General features: G+C 46.4%; 1 protein-coding gene across 1 annotated transcript; it reads left to right on the forward strand.

Moving 5' to 3' along the window:
* The first annotated feature begins 782 nt into the window (after nucleotides 1-782).
* Nucleotides 783-22,069, forward strand: NUAK2 (NUAK family kinase 2). Its single transcript, XM_021003125.2, has 7 exons — nucleotides 783-1,197; nucleotides 11,303-11,423; nucleotides 14,492-14,643; nucleotides 15,811-15,876; nucleotides 18,197-18,316; nucleotides 18,916-19,048; nucleotides 20,031-22,069. Exons 1-7 carry the CDS (start codon nucleotides 964-966, stop codon nucleotides 21,089-21,091), a joined length of 1,887 nt encoding a protein of 628 aa, XP_020858784.1. The 5' UTR covers nucleotides 783-963; the 3' UTR covers nucleotides 21,092-22,069.
* Nucleotides 22,070-23,234: the final 1,165 nt, after the last annotated feature.

The raw sequence follows: 23,234 nt of genomic DNA on the forward strand, positions 1-23,234 counted from the left end.
AAATGAAAGGTCCATACCACATTGCTTACTGAAAATTTGTGTGAAGATCTCTTTTAGCCGGAGGGAATCAGGGCAGACTTCCAGGAAGAGACCAGGTTTCCTAAGGGTTTAAAATAGGGGTTCTTAGTCTGAGGTCTGTGAATTTGTGTGCATTTTGACATATGCCTTTCTCTTCCTACGTACTTTATTTTATGCAGGATTATTCTGAGAAAGGGTGGCAGCAACCGGCTTCATCAGAATGCCAAAGAGGTCCATGACAAAAAGGGTTAATGACCTCTGGTTTAAAAGATTGATATCCCGTCCCCTCCCCTACGTTCTCCCTTTGAAAGCACCAGCACAACTGAAGCGGAGCTGCTGACATCATGACATCATCCTACATCACTAGGGAAAACCTTACAATGAGCTTCCAAATGGAGCGAGTTTAACGTTGCCCAAGCGGCACAAAATGAGCGGTTTAACTTGATGGCTGGGAAATTCCGCAGTCCTCGAGAATCAGCAGCCCCTCAGTTCATTCTCATGACTGCCCCTAAAATTCTCCCCTCCACTCTCTGCTAGAGTCCTTCGTCCCCCTCCTCCCTTTCTTCATCCCTGGTTACTGAAGGCCAAGAGGGCAGGACCTTCATTGACACCTTTTGCAGTCACCCTGAAAGGGGAGGAGGGAATGTGGGCGAAGACAGGGATGAACCAATCGAAGCGTCCGGTGTCACGTGCGGCTTGATAGCTGACCAATGGGAGGTTGAAGGTGGGGCCAGGCTTCAGGGGGCTTGTAACTTTTATTGGAACTTGAAACGTTGAGTCTCAGTCAGTTTCTTCGATTTGTAAGTTTCGTTCTCGGCCTCCAGGCAGCTTTACACATGTGCCCCGGGCCCCTGAACAGCTGAGCTTTCTCGGTGGCGGCTGCTGCTGCTTTTTCTCCCTCTTCGTTCTGAGCTACATCCCCAGCGTCTCCGCCTTCCTCTCTCCATGGAGCCTTTTACTTTCCCCAAACGCTCCAGCCTGGCTTCCTCCGCTTCCGTGGGTCTCTCCTTGCCTCTGGCAGAAGGGCTTATCAAGTCTCCCAAGCCCCTAATGAAGAAACAGGCGGTAAAGCGGCATCATCACAAGCACAATTTACGGCACCACTATGAGTTCCTGGAGACCTTGGGCAAAGGAACCTACGGCAAGGTACAGAAAGCGAGAGAGCGATCGGGAAGACTGGTGAGTCCGGGGCACTCGGCTTTGGCCGGGAGGGGGGAGTCTACGCAGCGTGCGCAGAGCCTGAGTGATGGGGAAGGGGACTGAGTGAGCCAGAGAGCCTGGATCCTATTTAGATGCCCAGAACTATCAGTGAAAGGGTGAGCGAGACCTCCTCACCCGTGATCACTGAGGAAATAAAAAAAACCAACCATCTGGTAGTTCAGATTCGATAAGCAGGGAGAAAGGGAATGAGAAGTGTATTCTTGGAGTACCTACATGAGTACCTTTGAATATTCGCTCTCAAGGATGGTAGAGAGTAATGATGTGCTTTATTAGAGAACATCCCTGATCCCTGAGATCCACCTGTCAGCCCTCAGCGAGGACTGGTTGCTGGCTGCCTCTGTGGAAAAGTATGCTATTACCCCATTGTCTCTTGGTTTCTCTTTTCCGCTGCCATCCGAGCTCAATTTAAAGACAAGCCTGCCCCCACCCCCTTTTGCGTGAAGAAAGAAAAGCAGGGATTGCAAAGGACCATTGGGGCCTGTGGGTGATGAGCCAGAGGACTTCTGGGGATTGGGTTAGCAGAGAGTCTGCTTTGTGTAAACTGGTTTCTAGAAGCGTTGAGAGTGGGGGCTTCAGTATCCCCTCTAAGCCTCGGGGAGGGAGGAGATCCTTCAGCAAAGCTCAGACAAGGTCCCTGGGATCTGAAAAAGAAGAGGCCAGTGGTTATTTGGAGTGGGAAGTACAAAAGCCCCTAAAGAAGGGATTCTATTAGAAGGTGGTGGGGATTTTTGATGATTTTTTGGTTTTGTTTTCTAATGTCCTTAAAGGTCAAGGTTTACCATATTGGATCTGACCCCAGTCTCCACCCCTTACTTGGTGTTTGCTGCTTTTGTTGTTAGTTGCTGATTTGAAATGCAAAAAGTCATTCATTGGTGAAGGAGGGAGATGGCTGCAGATGGGTGGAGATGGGGGATGGATTATGAACCAATCAATAGAATTGTTTTTGTGTGTGTGTGTGTGTGTGTGTGTGTGTTTTCACTTCTAATGCCTGGCACAGTCCCCAGATTCTGGCTGCCAACTTGGAGCTGTTGGGCAATACTGTACTTTTCTTTCTGTTTCTGAAGTATGAGGGCCAGGTGAGTAGGATCCGGGTTTTGAGATTACCTGGTCTGAGCCTTTTGTCTGCCGTTCTTGGATTGAAATGAGTTTCTCATGCCACTGCCTCCTTCCCCTCTCCTTGACCCCCAAAGAGAGCTGTATTCTTAAGGTCCCAAGAACCTCTTCTTTTCCTCCAGAAGGGAGAACTCAGAATTTCGAAGTTTATGAGCAGTGCTGGGTACCAGACCTTCTGTTCCATAGAATTTAGGAGCAGCATACCCGAAGCTAGATTCCCACCTTGCAAATAGTTACCTAGTGGGTATAGTGTCTCAATTCACAAGGCATCGGCTCAGTCCGTGGAAGAAGAGGGCTTTTTCTTCAACCTTCTGGTGCCAACCGCTTCAATCAGTCAGCAAGTATTTATATTTAGTAGTGCTTACTATATGCCAAGGGGGGCAGCTAGGTGGTTTAGTGGATAGAGCGCAGGGGCTGGAGTCAGAAAGACTCACTTCCTGAGTTCAAATCTGGCCTTAGACCTTTGCTAGCTGTATGATCCTGGGCAGGTGATTTAACTCTGTTTGCCTCAGTTTCCTCATCTGTAAAATAAGCTGGAGAAGGAAATGGCAAGCCATTCCAATATATTTATTCTTTTTAAATAAATAGTATTTTATTTTTTCCAATTACATATAAAGACAATTTTTAGCATTCTTGAGTATCTTTACCAATAAAACTCCAAATAGGGTCACCAGAGTCAGACACAACAAAATAAACTATATGCCAGGCATTGTGCACCTACTCCATGAAATCTTCCTCGATTGACTGATACTATTGTGCCTGGAAGTCTTAGCTTTCTGCACATTTCTGAAATCAATTCTTTGGGTCTTTACCCTCCATTAGGATCAAAGATTTAAAGCTGAAAGATCATCTAGTCCGATTTCCTTATTTTGTAGATGAGGAAACTAAGACCCACAAAGGTTAACTAATTTGTTCAGTTATTCAGGTGGCAGAGAGTGTAAGCTTCTTCAGAGCAAAATCTGTATCATTTCTGTCTTTGTATCCAGTGCTTTGAACACAGTAGGCATTTAATAAATAATTTTTTTAAACCTGGGATTTGTTGAAATTCAATTCCCAGGTATCTATACTACCCTCCTAGAAGGGCTGTCCTTAGGGGTCCTGCCTCTACCCCAAGGGTTGGGTTGGGAATATAGGGAGGAGTGACTTCCCTCCTACCCTTAACCAACTTGAGAAGGCATCATCAGAAGCCAGATTGGACTGTCCTGTCTGCAGAGAGGACGGAGGGACATTACTAATGGATACTCCAGAAAGGCATCAAAGGAAAGGCAAATATTTGTGCTGGATCCTTCAGCCTCCTGAGTATACTCCTGGCATCTAAATGACATTTCCTCCTGTTCTTCCCCAGCAGGAAGCTCAAGGACCTGTGCCCCCAGCCCAGAGACACTTGCCTCCTCCTAAGCCTCCTGTGCTAGTCCTCTCTCTCACCCTCATACACATGGCCTGAGCTCCCTGTATAGAATACTACTGACCTCGGGTCTCATATGACCAGGAAGTTAGTGGATGGGCTGGAATTTGGCTCAAGGAGTCAGTTGATGCCCATCTTTATGCCCTACATTATTACCCAGTAGCCTTCTCCGTCTCCTCTATCCTGGCATCATGTGCTTATGGTGGAATAGAATAGTTACCTGAATTCCACACTAGGCCTAATCCCAGGGCACAGTCAACCTGTAAAACCCTAGATCAGAGCCTACTGTGTGGCCTTAACCCGAAGCCTGTCTGGATAATCAGATGAGTGATCAGTGCCAGGTAAACCACTGTCCGTGTATGGAATTTTCTAATCAGTCTCATCCCTTGGCCCCCATCCAGTATGGCCTGGGTCCTCATCCTTCCTGCCTAGAGCAATGGGGGTAGAGATGTTGATGCAATTATTAGGACCTGGTCCTTTCCCAGAGTGTCCTCCTTCATATGCTCCTCCTTTGATTTTTTTTTCTCTCTGTATTGCAGCTGCCCTGTGTGATTCTGGGCTTTTGAGTTAGAGTTAGGGAGCTTCAGAGAAAGGTACCCATGGGCCAACCCTCTTAAGCACATGGGCTCTGGAGCCCAAGGACTTGGGGTCAATGCTCCCCTCCTGATACTTCCTATCAGTGTGACCTAGGGCAAATCACTTAACCCCACTGGGCCTCAGTTTCCTCATTTGTAGCCGGAGGGAGTTGGCCTGGAAAGGCCCTGACGGCCCCTATAGGTCTTGATCTGTGATCCTTTGATCAAAGGTGCTCTTGTCTCTTGTAGTCTTTGGGGAGTGTGGATAAACAAACTCCTGCCACTGGGGGGACTTAGCTCTCCTTTCACACTGTCCCCAGGGGTCGGTAGTCAGTGATCCATAGGCCCTCTCTTGTCAGCTTCCTGAAGGGACTCCTTTCTCCCCTGGCACTCACCCTTCTCATGCCTGCTTCCTCTGCAGCAGGCCTATGAGCAGGAGAGGGAGAGAGGGAGGCTGCTGGCTGCAGGCAGCTCCTGTCCTTGGGCTCCGGCCAAGCCACACACAGGGCTGGGTTGTGAAGCTCCTTGCCCGGGCAGCTTGGCAAGAAAGGTGGAGCAGCTTGGGGGTGGGGACCTGCCATCGGGGCAGAGAAGGCCAGCCAGTCAAGAAAGTTTGTCTCCCTTTGGAGGCGATTTCCAGCAGCAGACTCAGTGTGCCTACATTCGTGCCCTCTGTCCCTCCCTGGCCACTTATCTAAATGGGTCATCTCCTACTGTCTCCTTGTCCTGCCTCCCCTGTTTCAGTTGTAGATGACAGTTATTACTACTCCAGGTACCATCACCTCCCACTACACAACCCTCCCACCCCAGTCAGCTCTAGCTTCCTTCCCTTGTCCCAGAACCCAGAAGCTCCACTTTCCTTAGGATTCCTTCCTTGTGCCTTCACACCCGAAGTCCAGGCCTTTTCCATTTGTGAGCCCTTTAGAAAGATGATGCTATTCACACCCAGGGATCCACTTAGGCAGAAGAACAGGTATGTGGGGAGAAGGCCTGAGGCCCAAGACTGGATGCTGTACATTCCCGTCCTTTTGAGCCTTGGGGCATCTGCAGAAAAAGAACCAGCAGCAGGAGGAGGGAGAATATGATGGCTAGGAAGCTACAAGAAGGGGGAGGCTGGAAAGATAGGATTGAAGGATGCAGATGTGGAAAGAACCCTTGGATCAGGTAGCCAAACTCCTTATTCTACTTTGGAGGAAACTGAGGCTCAAAATGTGAAGGAACTTGGCCACTGTAGTAGATCTTGGACTAAAATACTTTCTATGGGACTGGACTACTCTGGCTGATTCTCCTCCACACTACTGTCAATACTCCCTCCCCTTTATTTGTTCCAGTTTAGATCTGCCTCGTTTCCTAACCGTGAACAAAAAAATTTTAGGGGGACAGCATTCAGGCTTGCCACCCTATTACCCTGTACCTGTCGAAGCAGGCATTTAATAAATGCTTATTGGTTGATTGATGGAGATGCACTGAGGCCCTATGAAGTAATTTAGATTAATTAGTAGGAATATTACTGATCAGATGAAATCAGAATACTGTAATGAGGGGAAGATAGTGAATAGAGAATTGGACCTGGAGTTAGAAAGATCAGAGTTCAGATCTAGCCTCAGACACTTAATTGTGAGTAACCTGGGTTTTTTTTGCCTCAGTTTCCTCATGCAAAATGGGGATAATAATGGCACCTACTTCCCAGGATTGTTGTGAGAATAAAATGAGATATTTATAAAATTCTTTGAACACCTTAAAGTGCTCTATAATGCTAGCCATTATTAATGAAAGCATGCTTGGTCAATAGAGATGACATCATAATCTTATGAAAAATCTGATATGACAGTTGCCTAGAACTGTTGCTTTTTGAAAAAGTCTAGAACCAAATTTGAAAGTTCGGAAGAATCTTAGAATCATTTAGACTTACTTGTGTGGAAGCATAAATACCTTCTACGTCCCTGACTTTGTCTAGCCTCTGCTTGAATACCTCCAGTGATGGGTAACTCCCTACTAAGTAGTTTCCTGCCCCTCTCTCCCCCATTTCTGACAGCTTTTTAAGCAGTTCTTATATTGAGTTGAACTAGGTGTCCCTATGACTTCCACTCCTGTGGAGATGAGCCCCTTTTATTTTTGCTGATAAGAAACTGATTCCTGAGAGATTATGAGATTTTTTTTAGGAAGTAAAGAAAATTTGGAAACTACCTAGTCTAACCGCTTAGTTTGATGTTTTAGGTAACCAGTCCAGAGAGGTGATACAATTATTATATCTCATTTAATCCTTACAACAACCCAGAGAGGTAGGTGCCATTATTATCCCCATTTTACAGATGAGGAAAGTGAGTCAGACTTACCCAGGGTCACGGAGCTAAGTAAGTGTCTCAGGTTGGATTTGAACACAGGTCTTTGTGATTCCAGGCTTAGTGCTCTGTGAACTATGGCACCATCTAGCCACCCTTAGGCTGTTAGTTCCAAAGCCAGAATTTTCCAGGTCTCCTAGTTTCAATCTGAAACACTTTCTCTTTCCCACCAGAGGCCGCTTTTGAATTGATGTTCGAGCTTCTCTTATTATTATGGTTGATTTTATCCTCTCCAGATAAGCTCATGGGGTTGGGGGGTAGAATGGTGATCCTGTGAGGAGGGAAGCTCTTGTCCTGCCCCAATGCATGGTTGTCCCAAACCCTCGTTGAATTAAGACAGAGGTCCCTAGGAGAACTCTTAGTAAGAGGTAGGATTATTGGGGTGTTCACCAGGGACCTGCTGATCCAACGCCATCTCATTCAGACCAACAGTGAAACAGAGGAGAGGCCACAGTAGAAGTTGGTGTCTCCCTAAGCCTGCTGGGAAACCAGTGCTCTCATCTTGTGACCTGTCTGGGGACCAGCAAGGAGAGCTGCTGGAAAACAAGGTTGGGAAGCCCCTCCCACCCCTTGGGGACCCCGGCTAAGCTGAGATGTCCTTTGGGACAGAAAGCTAAAGAAAAAGAAAGGAATTTGGTATCGCTGAAAGAACACTTAGATCTTAGAGTCAAGAGAGTAGAGTCCAGGTCCCAGCTCTGAGATATACTAGCCTGACCATGTTACTAGTCATTTTACTTCTGTGCCTCGAGTTTTCCTGATCTGAAAAATGGGAAGAATAATAGTTACATTCTGCACTGGGTTGTTTGGAGGACTAAATGAAACTTAGAAAAGTGAGCTGCAAAGATTATTTTTTTAAAAAGTTTTATTTGTGCCTTTTGTCTTCATGTTTCAATCACTTCCCACCTACCCTTTTAGATCAACCTTTACTATGTGACAAAGGAAAAGGATTAAGCAAAAACATTTGACATTGTATCCAACCTTCTGTACTATTAGTTCCTCATCTGCTCTCTGGGACCATCATTACTTTTTTAAAAAGATTTTTTCATTGATATTTTGTGTGCTTTTTTTTAATTGCCCAAGTTTCCTGATATCTCTCCCCCTCCCAGAGAGCCATCCTATATAACAAATAATGTTTCTAAAGACATCCCCCCTAAAAAAAAAGAGAGAAAGGGAAAAGGAAGAAAACAGTAAAATTGACTAATACATTGGACCATCATTAATTTTTCATTTACCCAGAATCTGATTTTGTTTTAGAGCTCTTTTCATTTATATCATTGTAGTTCTCTCAGTTGAATTCATACAGCTCTTCCCACATTTTTCCTCATATTCTTTTCTGTCCAGTAATAACACTGCATTACATTCCTGAACCATGGTTCTTTCAGCCATTCCTTTAATGATGGACAATCACTTTGTTTCCAGTCCTTTGTTACCACTGAGAATGCTGCTATGAGTATTTGGTCTATATTGGCCCTTCAATTCTCCCCTTGACCTCACTGGGATAAATGGTTGTTGGCCAGTCTTTCTGATCCATCATTCCTTTCCTGTTACTAGGGATCGGGATGCTGGCCAGGAGAGTATTCCCTCATTAATTGGCATTCCTACTTGCTGGCAACCTAATTTATTTTATGATAATAATAATAATAACAGTGCTTTGGTGTTCATAAAAAAAGCCTTTCTTACAATAGCCTTGAGGTAGGGAGTATAAATAAATATTCTCACCCCCATTTTATGAAGGAGGAAACTGAGGCTGATAGAGAAGGAATGAACTGCCCACAATCACCCAGTTCAGTCTAATTTCAACAGAAAGTGTCTATTTGAACATAGCAAATGCTTAATAAATGGTTGAAAGTGTACTCATGCTAAGCAAATAGTCCCAGCTAGCAAGGAGAAAGAGATTGTCTTGTATGCACAGATAGGATTCACACCCAGGTCTGCTGATTCTGAGGCCTGGCCCAACTTGTTTTAGGGATCCAGGCTTGTTGGCCTGTGTTAGTTTACATGACTAATATGTATGTATTTTATTATCTATGCTTGGCACCCTAATAACTGCTCAATTATTACTTGTTTGATCTATATTTATGGGTGTGTTTTATTTTACAACTTTTTTATTATATGACAATAATACTTTTTCTATAGCTCCTTTCTTTTGAAAAACTCAAAGTGCTTTTATATCTCGGGTCTATTGAAACCTCCTTTCCCGAAACAGGGAAGGGAGGGCCAAAGAATAAGATTGCTTAGTGAAAGTCAAGGCCCAGAGAATTTGAATGACTCCCCCAAAGTCACACAGTAAGTTGGCATTAGAAAATGATAAGAAAATGGATCTCACTTCCCACCCAGGGAATTTTCTATTCTATGTGTTGGTTACCAAAGAAATACTGGGGGGACAAGGCGAGAACAGAAACTGCAATCCCGTCTTATCCTAGAGCTGCCTGTCTCATTTACTGTGGCCTCATTCATCCTGAATATTTGGGAAGGAGGCCTCGGGGGTGACTGACCTCCATCTCCCTCTCCGCCTTGCCCATTGTCCCCAATAGCCTGCTCCTAATGGGGGCTCTCCCCTCTGCCCATTCACTGGGGTTAGGCTGGGCCCCTCCTCCTGGGGCTTCAGAGAGAGGGGTGGGGGCGGAGGCCAGGCCATCCCCCTGGCCTGTTGCTGGGGTGACCAGGCTCTTGGCTTTGTGAGCCAGCTTCTCTTACGGGATTATGGCTGTTCCGCATTCTTGTCCGATGGGGGAACTTGGTCCCGGCAGAGTTGGCTGTCCCTCTGAGCCAGGGAGGTTATTGTCTGCCTGTGGGACCCATTTGAAAGGGTGGATTAGAGGCCCCTCCTCTCCTGGGATGCTTTCCTTTTCTCTATCCCCCTTTGGCTGATGGGGGTTGGGGGGCAAATATTCAAAGCCCCTCTGGAGAGAAGCCTCCTGGAGTATTAAATCAGAAGCTATTCACCTCTGCCTGTGTTCAGGTTTCTAAAAACTTGTCTGTCAGGCTGGATGCAGGAAGAAATCTTATGTTTACTGTCCCAGCTCTCAGCAGACAAGAGGTTATTGGGAGCAGGTTGATTTCCACATCACCCCCCCACCCTGGATATAACCACTCCTAGTAGCCGACTTTCCCATAGTAATCCCAAGTCTCTGACTTTGTTCTTTGAACACTGACTGGGTCTCTCTCCCCTACCTCCCCCCAGGCCTGCTGCTCCATTGTCATTTGTGAGGTGGCAGCTGCCTCTGAGTTCACAAAGTATGAAGACTCCTGCAGAGAAACTATGTCCTTGAGGGCTCCTGTCAATCAGCTTTTGGTTTTCTTCCATTTCCCCTTCTGCCCCTCAGAGCCAGAAAGTTTAGCCTCCATGGCGCTTCCCCATCTTTGTAGGTGAGGAGACCTAGGTCCAGAAAAGGGATGCCCACTCAAGCCCCTACCCGGGGAGAAGGGCCGAGGTGACCCGTGCCCTTCTGCAGCATTTTGACTCTTACAGAGAGTCATTGGCTTCCACCAAGAGTTGCCTTGATCTTGTTAATGTCCCAAATTTGCATGCATCTGATAACAATAACAGTGCTTACTAGGTGCCAGGTACTGTGCTTAAGTGCTTTATAAATATTATTAATCCTCACAATAATCTTATGAGGGAGGTAGGTACTATTATTAGTCCCATTTGACAGATAAGGAAACTAACTGAGGCAAACAGAAGTTCAGTATCTTGCCCAAAGTTCACAACTGCCTGAATGTCTAAGGCTTCCTGATTTCCGGCCCAGGGCTGTATCCACTGTACCACAGAACCTGCTTCAACAAAGGCAAAGACTCTGCCCCTAGGGCAGGAGGTCTTTGTCTGGGGTCCTTGAACTTGCTTTTTTGGTATTTTGATAACTGTATTTCAGTAGAATTGGTTCCTATATATTTGATTTCATACATTTTAAAAATCATACATGATTCTGAGAAAGAGTCCATAGATTTCACCCAAGTGTCAAAGGGAATTCTCAGATACAAAAAAAGTTAAGGTCCCTGAAATCCGGATTCCTGCCTGTCTTGAGGACTGGACCACACCCAACTGGCCTCAGGGAGGTGAGAATCTAAAATCACCTGAGCCGGTGAGATTCCCTGTCAGCAGTTTGAATGAAGTTCTTTATCCCATCTTGTTGTAGCCAGCAAGCTGCAGGTTAAGCCTCTTTCCCCCCCTTATTCTGATCTTAGAAGACAGAGTTACCATTTAGAGCTGGAAGTGTTTTTTAGAGGTCATCTGATGCACCCCATCTCATTGGACCATAGATTTTGAATTGGAAGAGACCACACCCCTGCTTCATTTTGCAGACTAGGAAACTGAGGCATAGAGCAATTAATTGACTTGTCCAGGGTTATCCAGCTGGTACACATGTGAGTCAGGATTTGAATCCAGATCCTCCTGACTTCCAAGTTCTGTGCCCTGTTCCCCTACCCAGATTTTCCTCTGTAATCTCATAGAGATGAAATGATCACCCAAGATCACACCAGAAGCAAATAGCAAATCCAGGATTTCAGTGAATCTTGGGATCATTCAATCTTATAGTACCAATGATATTCTATCTATGGGGAAAGAGAGATTTTCAGAAACCTAGTCACCTCCCAAGCCAGTCATTTCCCTCTCCTTCTACTCCCAGGTGGCCATCAAGTCCATCCGAAAAGATAAAATCAAAGCTGAGCAGGACCTGCTCCACATCCGAAGGGAGATTGAGATCATGTCATCGCTCAACCACCCACACATCATCACCATCCATGAAGGTAGGGAAAAAGGAAGGGGGGGTGGCCAGGGACCCGGAAGGGAGGAGAGAGGGGGGAGACATCGCCTGAGGCTGTCCGGTGAACGTGATCTTCTTTAGCCCCCAGGAGACTTCCTAGTGCTTAGGGGATAATTAAATAACAGGTTATTCAGCTCAACCCAGCCAGGGGAAGGGGACAGGGACGGGAAAGGGAATAAGCTTTTATTAAGCACCTACTATGTACCAGGGACTGTGCTAAGTGCTTTATGAATGACATCTTGTTTGAACCTTATAACAACCCTGGAAGGTAGGTCCTATTTTATGATTCCCATTTTACAGCTGAGGAAACTGAGGCAAACAGACATTAAGTGACTTGCCCAGGGTCACACAGCAAGTAATTCTGAGGGAGAATTCAAAGGTCTTCCTGATTCCAAGCTCAAAGTGCTCTCTCCCCTATACATTATGTGGTCTCTATCATTATATGATAACTCACATTTATAGAATGTTTTAAAGTTTAAATAAACCCAGACACTCATCAATCCATAAACTGCAGTTCATATTTAGGTAACATTTTACGGCTACAAAATACTTTCCAAGTATTATGTATTTTGACCCTTACAATAGCTCTGTGAGAGCTGAGGTGGGTGGGGTAAGTAAGCCAGGGTGACCCAGAAGTTGGAACACACTTTATTGTTGCCATTTTACAGATGAGAAGACTAAGTCTCATAGATTTATTGAGGTCACTTGGTTATTAAATGGTAGACCTGGGGTTCAGACCTACTGATTCAGGCTCCAAGGCCAATGTTCATGCTGCCTTCCCATGCTTCCACACCAGTTCATTCATACATGATCATGAATTCAAAGACCCCTCTCCCCAAAGGTGTTCATACATGTACAGACACACATGCATAGACAGGGCTGAAGTGTCTCATTTCCCCGGAACTGCAGCCTGAGTCACTCCTTCCTGAGGGCTGGCTCACCACCTGCTCTGCTGTGTTCTGTTCTCTTCATCCTGGCCTCCTCTACCATTGACGTCAGTCATTCCAGCCACCTTCTGTCCTGTGTTCCAAACAATTGGGGGAGGTGGGGGAGAGGGCAGACACCCACATGCACCTGTCTGCATTGTGGTCTTAATGCTACTTAGAAAGGGGAGGAGAAAAAGGAGCTGAGACCCGGAGACTTTTCTCTATGATGGGGAGCAGGCAGGGAAGCGTCCCAAACCACTCCCTCTCAGACAGTTTCTGGTTCCCCAGGAAGGCTTAGGAGGTGAGAGCGGCTAGCCTGAGCCTGGCCCTTCCACCCCAGCCAATCATGCAGAAAGCCTGGGCAAATGGCAGAAAAGGCTGATTGTATCTCAGTTTATTTCCCCAAGGGAGGGCAGGAAGGTAACAGTATATTGGCTAAGCCAGCTTTGGTCTGGTGATTGGACAGTGTGTGTGCATATGTGTATCTGTACACGTATGTGAATTTTCTTTCACATTCGTATCTGGAGTGTGTCCATTACCTGAGCTGCAAAGTGTATGGCCTTGCTTTCATGCCTACTCACACAAGGCCATTCCTCCTTAACACCCCCTGTCCCCAATTCCTTTGGTGGGGATAAAGGCTATGAAAGGTCAGGGTCCCTTCCTGATCCTACTGTGGGTCTCTGGGGTAGGGGTAGGGTAGTAGAATGACCAGGCTCCTTCTCTTGGCTGTCTGGTCACTAGCACTTGAGGGTAGGGCCTCTCTCTCCTTGGAGTTTCTGGGACAGGATGGAACAGCTTCCCCAGGGGGCTGAGCCATTGGGCTCAACCAGGGATTTGAGCCATAAGCAGCTGCTTAGTTCTTCCCTTGCCCCCAAAAAGTAAAAATACAAACAGTATAGTTTTCACCAGGAGGCCCCAGGCACATGTTGCATTGTGTTCTGGGGAGCTCTGACCCAGGCATGACACCTGGCTTCTAGTCTTCCGATCTACTCACCTTCCTTCTTTGGGTCTAGACAGGAGGTCGGGAGAAGTTATAGAGTGAATGTTTGGAACTGGCCAAGCAAGCTAAACTCATAGGAACCAATTAACACTCAGGTAACAAGCAGGGCTCACATACGCGTGCGTGCACATGTATGTACCCATCCTGCTGCTAAGGAGCTTGTGACCAGCTTAGTAAATCAGTCTTTGCCCTTGTTTTTCAGGAATGACAGGTAGGTAGTTCCTTGGGGGTAGGGCATGGGCCTCCCATGCTACACCCTTCTCTTTTTCAGAGGCACAGTGTCAGAGGCACCAGGAAGGGTCCCCGAGAGGTCCCTCCCTGCCTTCTGAGGTGAACAGGCAAGAGTGGAGACACAGACTCTGAGGAGTTTCTGTTGTGAGAGAACCTGACCCCTCAGTCCTGTTCTATGCCTCTCCACATTTATACATTAATATGTATTAGGGCAAGCAGCAGGTCTTATATAAATTTTGCTTATATGATCTGGCATGGAGCTCTCTAGGCCAGGGGTGGGGAATCCCTAAGGCCACTTGTTCTGTGAAGTTTGGATTTAGCCAAAAGGTTGCACTTGAGGAGCTAGAGGGACACATGTGGCCTTGAAGTCACAGGTTCCCCACCCCTGCTCTAGGCCCTTAATAAATGTTTGTTGAATTTAATTGAAAAGATACTCCACCCACCCACCCTGCCCCCACTAATAATTGGCAGACCAGTAGTATAGCCTTGAATTTCTCAACTGTGGATTAAACCTGGCCCCCACTGTTGCTAGGAGATTTGGGGTTCATTATCCTCATGCCCTACATCTTCCCATAGTTTTGAAATAATTGGGTGATACTATGAGTAGAGTGCTGGATTTGGAGTGAGGAAGACCTGAGTTCAGTTTCCTCAGCTGTAAATTAAAGGGTTTGGACTCTAAATCTGTGATAAGTCCCCACAGTGTCAGTTCTCCCCGAAATTGAGAAGTCCCATCCTGCTTACATTTTGGCAGGAGGCTCTGAGCCCCCAAATACAATGCCTTAGAGCCCTGGCTTCCTGGGCGAGTACCAGCCTGCTTCCATCCCCATACCCTGCCTACTGTGGCCCCAAGTAGGTTACCCCTAAATCTGATTGTTCCTCTGCTCTCTCTGCCAGTGTTTGAAAACAGCAACAAGATTGTCATCGTTATGGAATATGCCAGCCGAGGAGACTTATATGACTACATTAGTGAACGGCAGCGTCTCAGTGAGCAAGAAGCCCGGCATTTCTTCCGACAGATTGTCTCAGCTGTATACTACTGTCATAAAGTAAGACGCCCCCCCCTTCCTTTCCCACCTGTCCCCCAACTCCCCCCCTCCCCAAGAGCTCTTGTATTCACCCTCCACATTCCTAGGAAGGAGATGGAAAGTTTCTCTGTACCAATCGGAGGAAATTGATGTGCCTGGGGGTCACAGGAAGGCAAGAGTAAAGACTCAGCTGGGGTGTCTAGACCCCCCTTCTAGGATCCATTGCCTTCAAGGAGGCATCTCAAAGGACAGAAGATGTTAGTCCTGGAATAGACCTTAGGAAAGAGCATTTCCATGTACATTATAGAGTGGGAGGAGAGGATTGATTATACATGAAACCATGAATCTATTACATGGTTGGCTTTTCCTTTTAAGTACATAGTAAATTTCACATGTAACTTTCAGACCTGTCCTGCTTATGGGTGATTTCTTCTTTTCACTTATTTCTAGAAGGGAGAACTCTATTCCTAGCCACACACACACACCCTACCTTTCCACCCATTAAAATTTTTTTTTTAAAGTATATTTGTTATAAGCAAAGCAAATTCTATAACCTGGCCACATCCCAAAATGAAGTCTCATTTCACGTTTTGAGTCCATCACACCTAAAGGTGGATGGCATGCTTTAATATTGGTTCTCTGGAATTGTAGCTGGCCACTACATTAATCAGAGTCCTTGGGTCTTTCAAAGTTTTCTTTATGATATTTTTGTTGTTGTAGAAATTGTTCTGGTTCTGCTCACTTCACACTGCATCCGTCTCAATATATGTAAATCTTTCTAGTTTTCATTGAAACCATCCCTCTCATTTCTTATAGCACAACAATGTGCCATTACATTAAGGTACCTTAAATTTGTTCAGCCATTCCCCATATTGATGGATACTTCTTTAGTTTATAGTGAAAAAATAACCGCTGTAAAAAAATATTTCTTGTGCATATCATCCCCTTTTTTCAGAAGCAACCAAAGAGAGAAAAAGATTTAACCAGCTAGTAAGTGGTAAACTTAGGTTTTCTGACTCCAGAAACAGAACTCTTTACATTATGCCATATCCCCAATGTTTAATCTATGACTCCCTGCATTTTAGGGGTTCCTCAATTTCTCCATTCCATCAGCTGGCCTTAGCTTCTCCCTCCCCTGGTCAGCATGCCCTCCTGCTTGATAGATTCTCATCTTTTCTCCCTTTTTAGAATGGAATTGTCCACCGAGATCTCAAGCTGGAGAATATCCTTCTGGATGCTAATGACAACATCAAGGTGAGCCGCTGTTTTCATTTCCGAGGCCTCCCAACCCTAAGCCTGCTGAGCAAAGCTTTCCATATGCTCACAGGGATCAAGGCAGTTTGGCCTTTGCTCACAGCCTGGGGACTTTATCCTTCCTCTAATGCATATGATGGGGGCCTGCATTTTGTACCACTTCCCAGAATCATCCAGGGCATCTTGGTTACCCATAGTTTCTCACTATCTTGCTTCAACTAGGTGGATTCCCAAGCAACGATAAGTGGCTCATTTGAAGTTGGAAGGAATTTTTTGCCGATATAAATCCCCATCTTTATATCTGTTGACTTAGAAGGCTGGGAAAACAAGAGTGATATAGTACAATGGAAAGAAAGCCAATCCTAGAGTCTAAGTAATAACTAGGGTTCAAATGTCACCTCTGACATTTACTACCTATAGGACCCTGGGCAAAATAACTCCCCTATACCTCAGTATCTTCATCTGTAAAATGAAAGGATTGGTCACTAGAGGATGCCTGAGAGCCTTCCCAGCTTTAAACCTATGGTCTTATGATTTTAGAATACAATCTTGTTATCTCAGATATATCCTTTTAAAAAATCCTCAAAATTTTTTTGTTAAAGTTTTTTTTAATTAACAAGCATTTAATTTCCCTCCCTTTCTCCCAAATTCAAAATAAAAATGAAAACAAAACAAAATACATTCCTACATTCACAATATCAATAAATGTATGTCTCATTTTATATCTTAAGTCCATGACCTCTGTGTCAGAAGGTGGGTTTAGCTAAGTGTCTTTGAACTTGGGAATTTTAGCCAGGATACTGCAAGAAGGCTTTAGTGCAGGGTCAATCGAGCATCTTTGTAGCTGTGCTTTTTGGGTGCCATCTAAGAGGAAGAGGTCTGACCCAACCCCAAATATGAAATGTGCTTCTCATGGGTAGCTCTGGGTTCTTGTCCTAGGGTGCCCTTTGCCTATGGATTCCCAGAGCAGGTGGGGTTTTCCTTGTAGCTGGCCAGAGACAACTGGCGCCAATAAAATGGTTTTCTAAAATAGGCTTGAACCTTCCCATCTGTACTTAACGACCTGACTACCTTGATAAGGGACCAATTAAGCCATAAACCTTCTAGTCTGAGGTTCATAAACAGCCATGGACCGAAACTAACCTGGGGGACCTCTACCAGAGGCTGAGGAGCCAACTAGGGATGGTCATGAAGGTGGCCTCAAGTTTATTACCCTAATATGAACTGTCCTTGGGGTCCCTAGACCCCAGACAGTACTGAATGGCAAGGTGGTTAGTGGTTAGAATTCTGGATTTAGTCAGAAAGACCTGGATCCAATTGGGATCCGGTGGGTTCCAATCCCATCTCAGATATTTACTAGGTGGGAGATCTAAGGCAAATCACAACTTTTTGGGCCTCAGTTTCCTAATTTGCAAAATACTGTTAGGATCAGAAGAAATAATGAAAACAACTCTATATACCATGAGTTGTTACCGAGGGTTCCTGTCCTTTCAGAGGCTCCCACCCCTAGTCTTGTTTTGGTACAAAGGTTCAGATGCCTCCCGCCCATAACTCTTTAACCACACATGGACCATCCCACCACACCCCTCTGCAGCTCAGGCAGCATAGAGAGAAATGAGTTACTTACTGGAAAGGTAGACAGTGTGTATACTTGTAGGGCTAATCAGTAACCAAGGGCCGTCTTAAGGTCAAGCAAGGGCTTTGGATTTAAATGTAGAATATACTTTTTCATCCTTTCTGTGCTTTTCCCCACCTCCACCCTCTCAGATCTTCCTTTCAGTCATCAAATAGATATCTTGTGTGCCCAGCACTGTACTAGGACAGACATAGGGACGGGGGAATAGGAATCTCCTTCCTCCCTCAGTAAAACCAACATTTGGAACATCTGGAGAATGGTATCCTATCCCCCACTTCCAGTACATATATTGTGGGCTTGGATGCTTTAAGAATCGTAGAGGACTATGAAAGTTACGGAAGGCTTCATAAAGCAGAGGAGGGATCGTAAGATCTTAGATTTAGAGGTTTAAAAAAAAGGGCCTTGGAGGCCATCTGGTCCAACCCTCACTTTACAGATGAGGAAGGAACCGTAAGATGCTTCTGTCCCCAAATGCCCCTTTCGTGAGGATGTTCTTGGTTGACATCAGCTCTTAGCTGTTCCCTTGAGACTATGGGCAGAATTCCAAAGGCCAAAGGACCTTAGGATGTACCTAGTGTGGAGTGGACAGGGAAAGTGAGCAGGGCCTGCTGGAGAGGGGTAGGGTAGAAAAACTCTCCAGCCTGAGCCACCATGTAACCATCCTCCTCTTGTCTGACCTCCTAGATTGCAGACTTTGGCCTCTCCAACCTTTACCACCAGGACAAGCTCCTGCAGACCTTCTGCGGGAGCCCCCTTTATGCTTCTCCAGAGATCGTCAATGGGAAGCCCTACATGGGCCCAGAGGTGAGTAGCTCTAGCCCCCCAATCCACTGGTCTCCCTTGGGATTCCTTTGCCTTCCTCAAGACTTGGTCTAGTTTGGTGACACCCAGAGACAAACACGAGTCCTTAGCCTGGTCCAGAAGTATAGGCGACATTCATGGGGTGTTAGAAGTGGGGCTAGATACTGAGCTGGAATAATAATAGTAAGGACTTCACCTCGAATCTCTTGCTGTATGACCTTAACACAGGCAACAAATTGTGTGGGCCTCATTCCCCACAGCTATGAAGTGACAAGGTTGGATTATGTTTGTGCTCTTTCAGTTCCCATGCCTCAGATGACATTTAGGATGACTAGGCATGACCCATACCATGTCAAAATTGGCCACTCCTTAGAGCCCATAAGGACTATCTTGTGTATAACCTCAGTCTTTCTTGCTCCAACATAGTTGTCTCTCCATCCTGGCAAGGGTAGGAAGGGTGCCTACCACTGGCCCTAAAAGTCCAGTATGCCCAAAGGCATTTCTGTTCCTCGGATCCATGGTTGGGGTGGGGGTGGGGAGGCTGGCAGATCTGCCCAGGAAGTGAGTGTTCCCTGTGGCCAATGCCCTTCTCTCTGTGTCAGGTGGACAGCTGGTCTCTGGGTGTTCTTCTCTATATCCTGGTCCATGGCATGATGCCTTTTGATGGACAGGATTATAAGAGCCTCGTGAAACAGATCAGCAATGGGGAATACCGGGAACCCATCAAGCCTTCTGGTGAGTAGCATGAGATGTACTGGTTTACTGGATTTTCCTGGTAGAGCACCTTCCTCTCTGTGGCTCCCTTAGTTAAACAGAGAGAAGGCCAGAAGAGAACAGGACTAAAAATGACTGTAAATCCAAAGAGGTTTCAGATATCACCATCCATTTCAGATATCAGCTAACATCTCATAATGGGTCCGTGTGCCCTTTTCTCCTCCCTGGAGAAAAGGAATGTATCAGACAGTCAACAACAGGACCTAATGTGCAAAGGGCTGCCCTAGGCACTAAAGGGGTGGAGGGTGGGGAAAGGGCTATCGAGGACATCATAGGTGATAGTGGTCCTTGAGAACCTGAGTGTAAGGAAGACACACACAGGAAGCAGAACCAGGAGCACCAACAAGCCAACAGCAACTTGGGCTAGCATGACAGTCTACAGTGGAGCCACTTCCATGCTGAGGGCTCCAGGTAGGGAATACAGGACTTGGTCCAAGGAAGCTCCCTGAAGAAGGGGAGTTTGAAAAGGACCCATCCTGGTGGGAAAGGAGTGGAGTGACGAGTGGCAGGGACAGAGGAAGGAGAGAATGAAAAAGCTCAGTCAGTCAGTCAGTTGATGAGCATTTATTAGGTACTTACTGTGTGCTAGGCTCTGTGTGATAAAACTCTGGGGATGATCTCTTCTCTCAAAAAGCTCACATTCTAATAGGGGAGGTAATAAATAACTAGGAGCAGGCATAATGTTTTTTTCTTTAAAGACAAACAGGGTTAAGTGACTTGCCCAGGGTCATACAGCTAGTAAGTGTCCAAGGCCGGATTTGAACTCAGTTCCTCCTGACTCCAGGGCCGGTTCTGTATCCACTGTGCCACCTGGCTGCCCCAAGCAGGGATAGTATTAAATTTAAGTAGGGTGATAGGAGGTAGAGAAGGGCCACCAAGGGAAATCAGGTACCTTTTCTTAGGATGCTCTGTTGATCCCACTGCTTTCTTTTCTTCTTTCCAGATGCTTGTGGACTGATCCGGTGGCTGCTAATGGTGAACCCCATCCGCAGGGCCACCCTGGAGGATGTGGCCAGCCATTGGTGGGTCAACTGGGGCTATGCTATGCCAATCGGGGAGCAGGAGGCTCTTCAAGAAAGTGGGGGTCCAGGAGGAGACTCCCCCCGGGCCACGGTGGCTGAATGGCTCCGCCGCTCCTCTCGACCCCTCCTGGAAAATGGTGCCAAGGTGTGCAGTTTCTTTAAGCAGCATACGACAAGTGGGGCTGGGCTGGAGCGCCAACACTCGCTTAAGAAATCCCGAAAGGAGAACGACATGGCTCAGTCTCTCCAGGGGAGTGTAGCTGCAGAGGTCTCCCCTGGCCCGGGCAAAGGCATTCTCAAGCTGCCCAAAGGTATCCTCAAGAAGAAGGTGGCATCTCCCACAGAGGGACAGAGGGAGAACTCAGGGGAGCCTGCACCAGAGCCTACCGTGGCCCCCATCAGTCCCAGGCACACTGCCCTGGCACAACCCAAGAAGGGAATTCTTAAGAAACCTCGGCAGAGGGAATCAGGGTATTACTCTTCCCCTGAACCGAGTGACTCAGGGGACCTTTTGGATGCAGGTGATGTGTTTGTGAACAGCTACCCCAGTGTCAGGGAACCTTCTCAGCCCCCGCAGCTTCCCCTCCATCGCAAAGGCATCCTGAAACATAATGGCAAGTTCTCAGGGGCCTCTCAGGAACTCACTGTCTTTGGCTCTCTGGATGAGCTGGCCCCAGCCCTCTCTTCCACTCGGGCCACTCGCCCCTCAGGAGCCGTGAGTGAGGACAGCATCCTGTCGACAGAGTCCTTTGACCAGCTCGACCTACCAGAACGCTTACCTACCCCTAAGCTGACCCTGCGTGGCTGCGTGTCCGTGGATGACCTGATGGGCCTAGAGGAGCCAGCAGCCCAGGGCTCTGCCTCGAGGCTCAGGCGATGGAGGCAGGATCCCCTTGCTGACAGCTGCTTCTCCCTGACAGACTGCCAGGAGGTTACCGAGGTGTACCGGCAGGCATTGGCTGTGGGTATGAAGCTCAGCTGAGGGGAGGAAAGCAGCAACTCTGCCTCATCCCTTGGGTCTGTTAAAGAAGACTCAAATAGTTTGCCATACCTCCATCTCAGCAGAGACTGCCTTGTAGACTGAGCTCACCATCGTGGAGGCTAAAGGGACTTGGGCTTATGCCCTGAGGAGGGAAAGGGAAGAAAATGAGTGAGGTGAGGGTTAGAGATTTCCCCTTTAAACCATATGTCTTAGTTACCACCAATAGAAAGGGGATGGGAAGACAGGTGGCCAAAGATGTCTGAATGGATAATCTACCAGTGGCCAACTCCTTTTGATAAGCCAAGTGGGGACTGACTATATAACTGGATCCACCTCCACCAGGAGACCCTGTCACTCCAGTGTGAGGAGGGTTATTGAGTAGTAGGCGTGGAAGATATCCAAAGGTGAGTCTTCAGAAGAAGTTGATTCTTTCTCAAGCCTGAACTCCAAAATTGAAATATGGTGCCCATTGGTGTGTCTTCGTGACTTTTACAATGTCATGGTATTGGTGTCTCTGGTACCTTCCTGGGCGCAGGGGAGGGTCCACTCAGTAGTTCTAGAGGAGAACTACACATCTCTTCACTCTTTCCCCTGCTGCCTAAGCGTAAGCCCTGACCCCATATCAGGCTTTTCCCTCTGAACCATTGAGGGAAGCTGCTATAAATCCACAGGACTTGAAAAGGACCCTTTGCTGCTGCACAAGTAAGATGGTCATCTCAGTGGGGCCCCAGGCCCCTGGATCTTTGAACCTCAAATGAGGAAGGCTACCAGCCCTCCTCATTCTTTCCCCAACTCCCCACCCCAGATGATGTCTGGCCTCTTCTCTAATGGTTGGGTGGATGGGTCACTGTCCTGGGGTCTTTTTGTCTTGGAAAGAGAAGTTTTTTATTTATTTGTATTTCCTCAGTTATGTATTATTTTTTTAAAAAATGAATCTTATTGTTTTCAATAATATGGATGGGTTGAATCCTCCAGAAATTGTGTTTTGGTGTGGTTTTTGTGTTGCTATAGTCACAAGGAACAAAATAATAGAGCAATACACACACAAAAATAGCAATAGTCAAATTTCAGGGAAGTGAAAGTACATAAGGAAACAAACTGTGTGACCCCACCCCTCAGCTTACTGATCTATTTTAAATCAAGTCTTCCTGTTTGTGTCATGAGCCCTGCCATGATTTTTCAGACCTGCAAGCATTCAGCTCCACTGGCTTCACCCTCTCAGTTGAGCGATGACTCTGTCACCAGCACATCCCCTTGGCTGAGTTTGGGACTGGCCCACCTTGCTCATGTTCCTAGTTATTGCGAGCTTTGGGATGGCCTCTGCACTCCTGTCATCTCCAGCTGACACATGACAGCCCTTTACTTGCTTCAGTTATCTGATTGCTTAAATCAAGCTGATATCAGATTTTGGAAGTTGAGTCAAGGGTAAGGAGAGGCACTGACTTGCCAGTAGTTAAGATTAGCTGTTTTATTGGGCAAAGATTTAAGAACAGCACGGGCCCCAGCCTTGGGCCTCAGGGTTCCTGAAATCTGCGATACGTAGCTGAGATGCTTTCAGGACAACCCAGAGTGTTAGTGTAGGTAAGAACCATGTGTATAATAAGCCCCATGAGTTAATCCCAGTGTGGAGGAATCAACTGTGACAGCAAGGGCCAATGTCAAGTCTTAATTAACCAATCACAGTAGGAGGAAAGAACACAAATATCTCTGAACTGTGTAAGCAAACCCAGGCATACAAAACAGGTCAAGACAGCCATTCGGTCACATAGAGCCTATCAAATAGTTCGCTAAGACCTTCCTGGCCCATTTCAATGATGTTCTCTAAACTGACAAAGGAAAAAGTTGATTTTCAAGACATCACAAATAAATATTTATTCCTAGCACCACAAATGACACCTATCTACTGAAAACAAGGCCATCCTTTATAACCTTTCAAAAGAAAGACACACCTGATGTCTTGACCCCAAGATTTTTCACAGAACTTGAGAGTTGGAAAAGACCTTAGCAGCCATCTACCCCAACCCATATGCAAAAGCAATCTCTTCTATGGCATACCCAGCTGTTGATCATCCAGCTTGTCCTTTAATTAAGAAACGGATCTGAAGAAATTCGAATCTTTCTAACATTTTGGTGAAGCCTCCAG

The sequence above is a fragment of the Phascolarctos cinereus genome, unplaced genomic scaffold, assembly GCF_003287225.1.
Source record: "Phascolarctos cinereus isolate Bilbo 61053 unplaced genomic scaffold, phaCin_HiC Scaffold_5;HRSCAF=322, whole genome shotgun sequence".
Taxonomy (NCBI): domain Eukaryota; kingdom Metazoa; phylum Chordata; class Mammalia; order Diprotodontia; family Phascolarctidae; genus Phascolarctos; species Phascolarctos cinereus.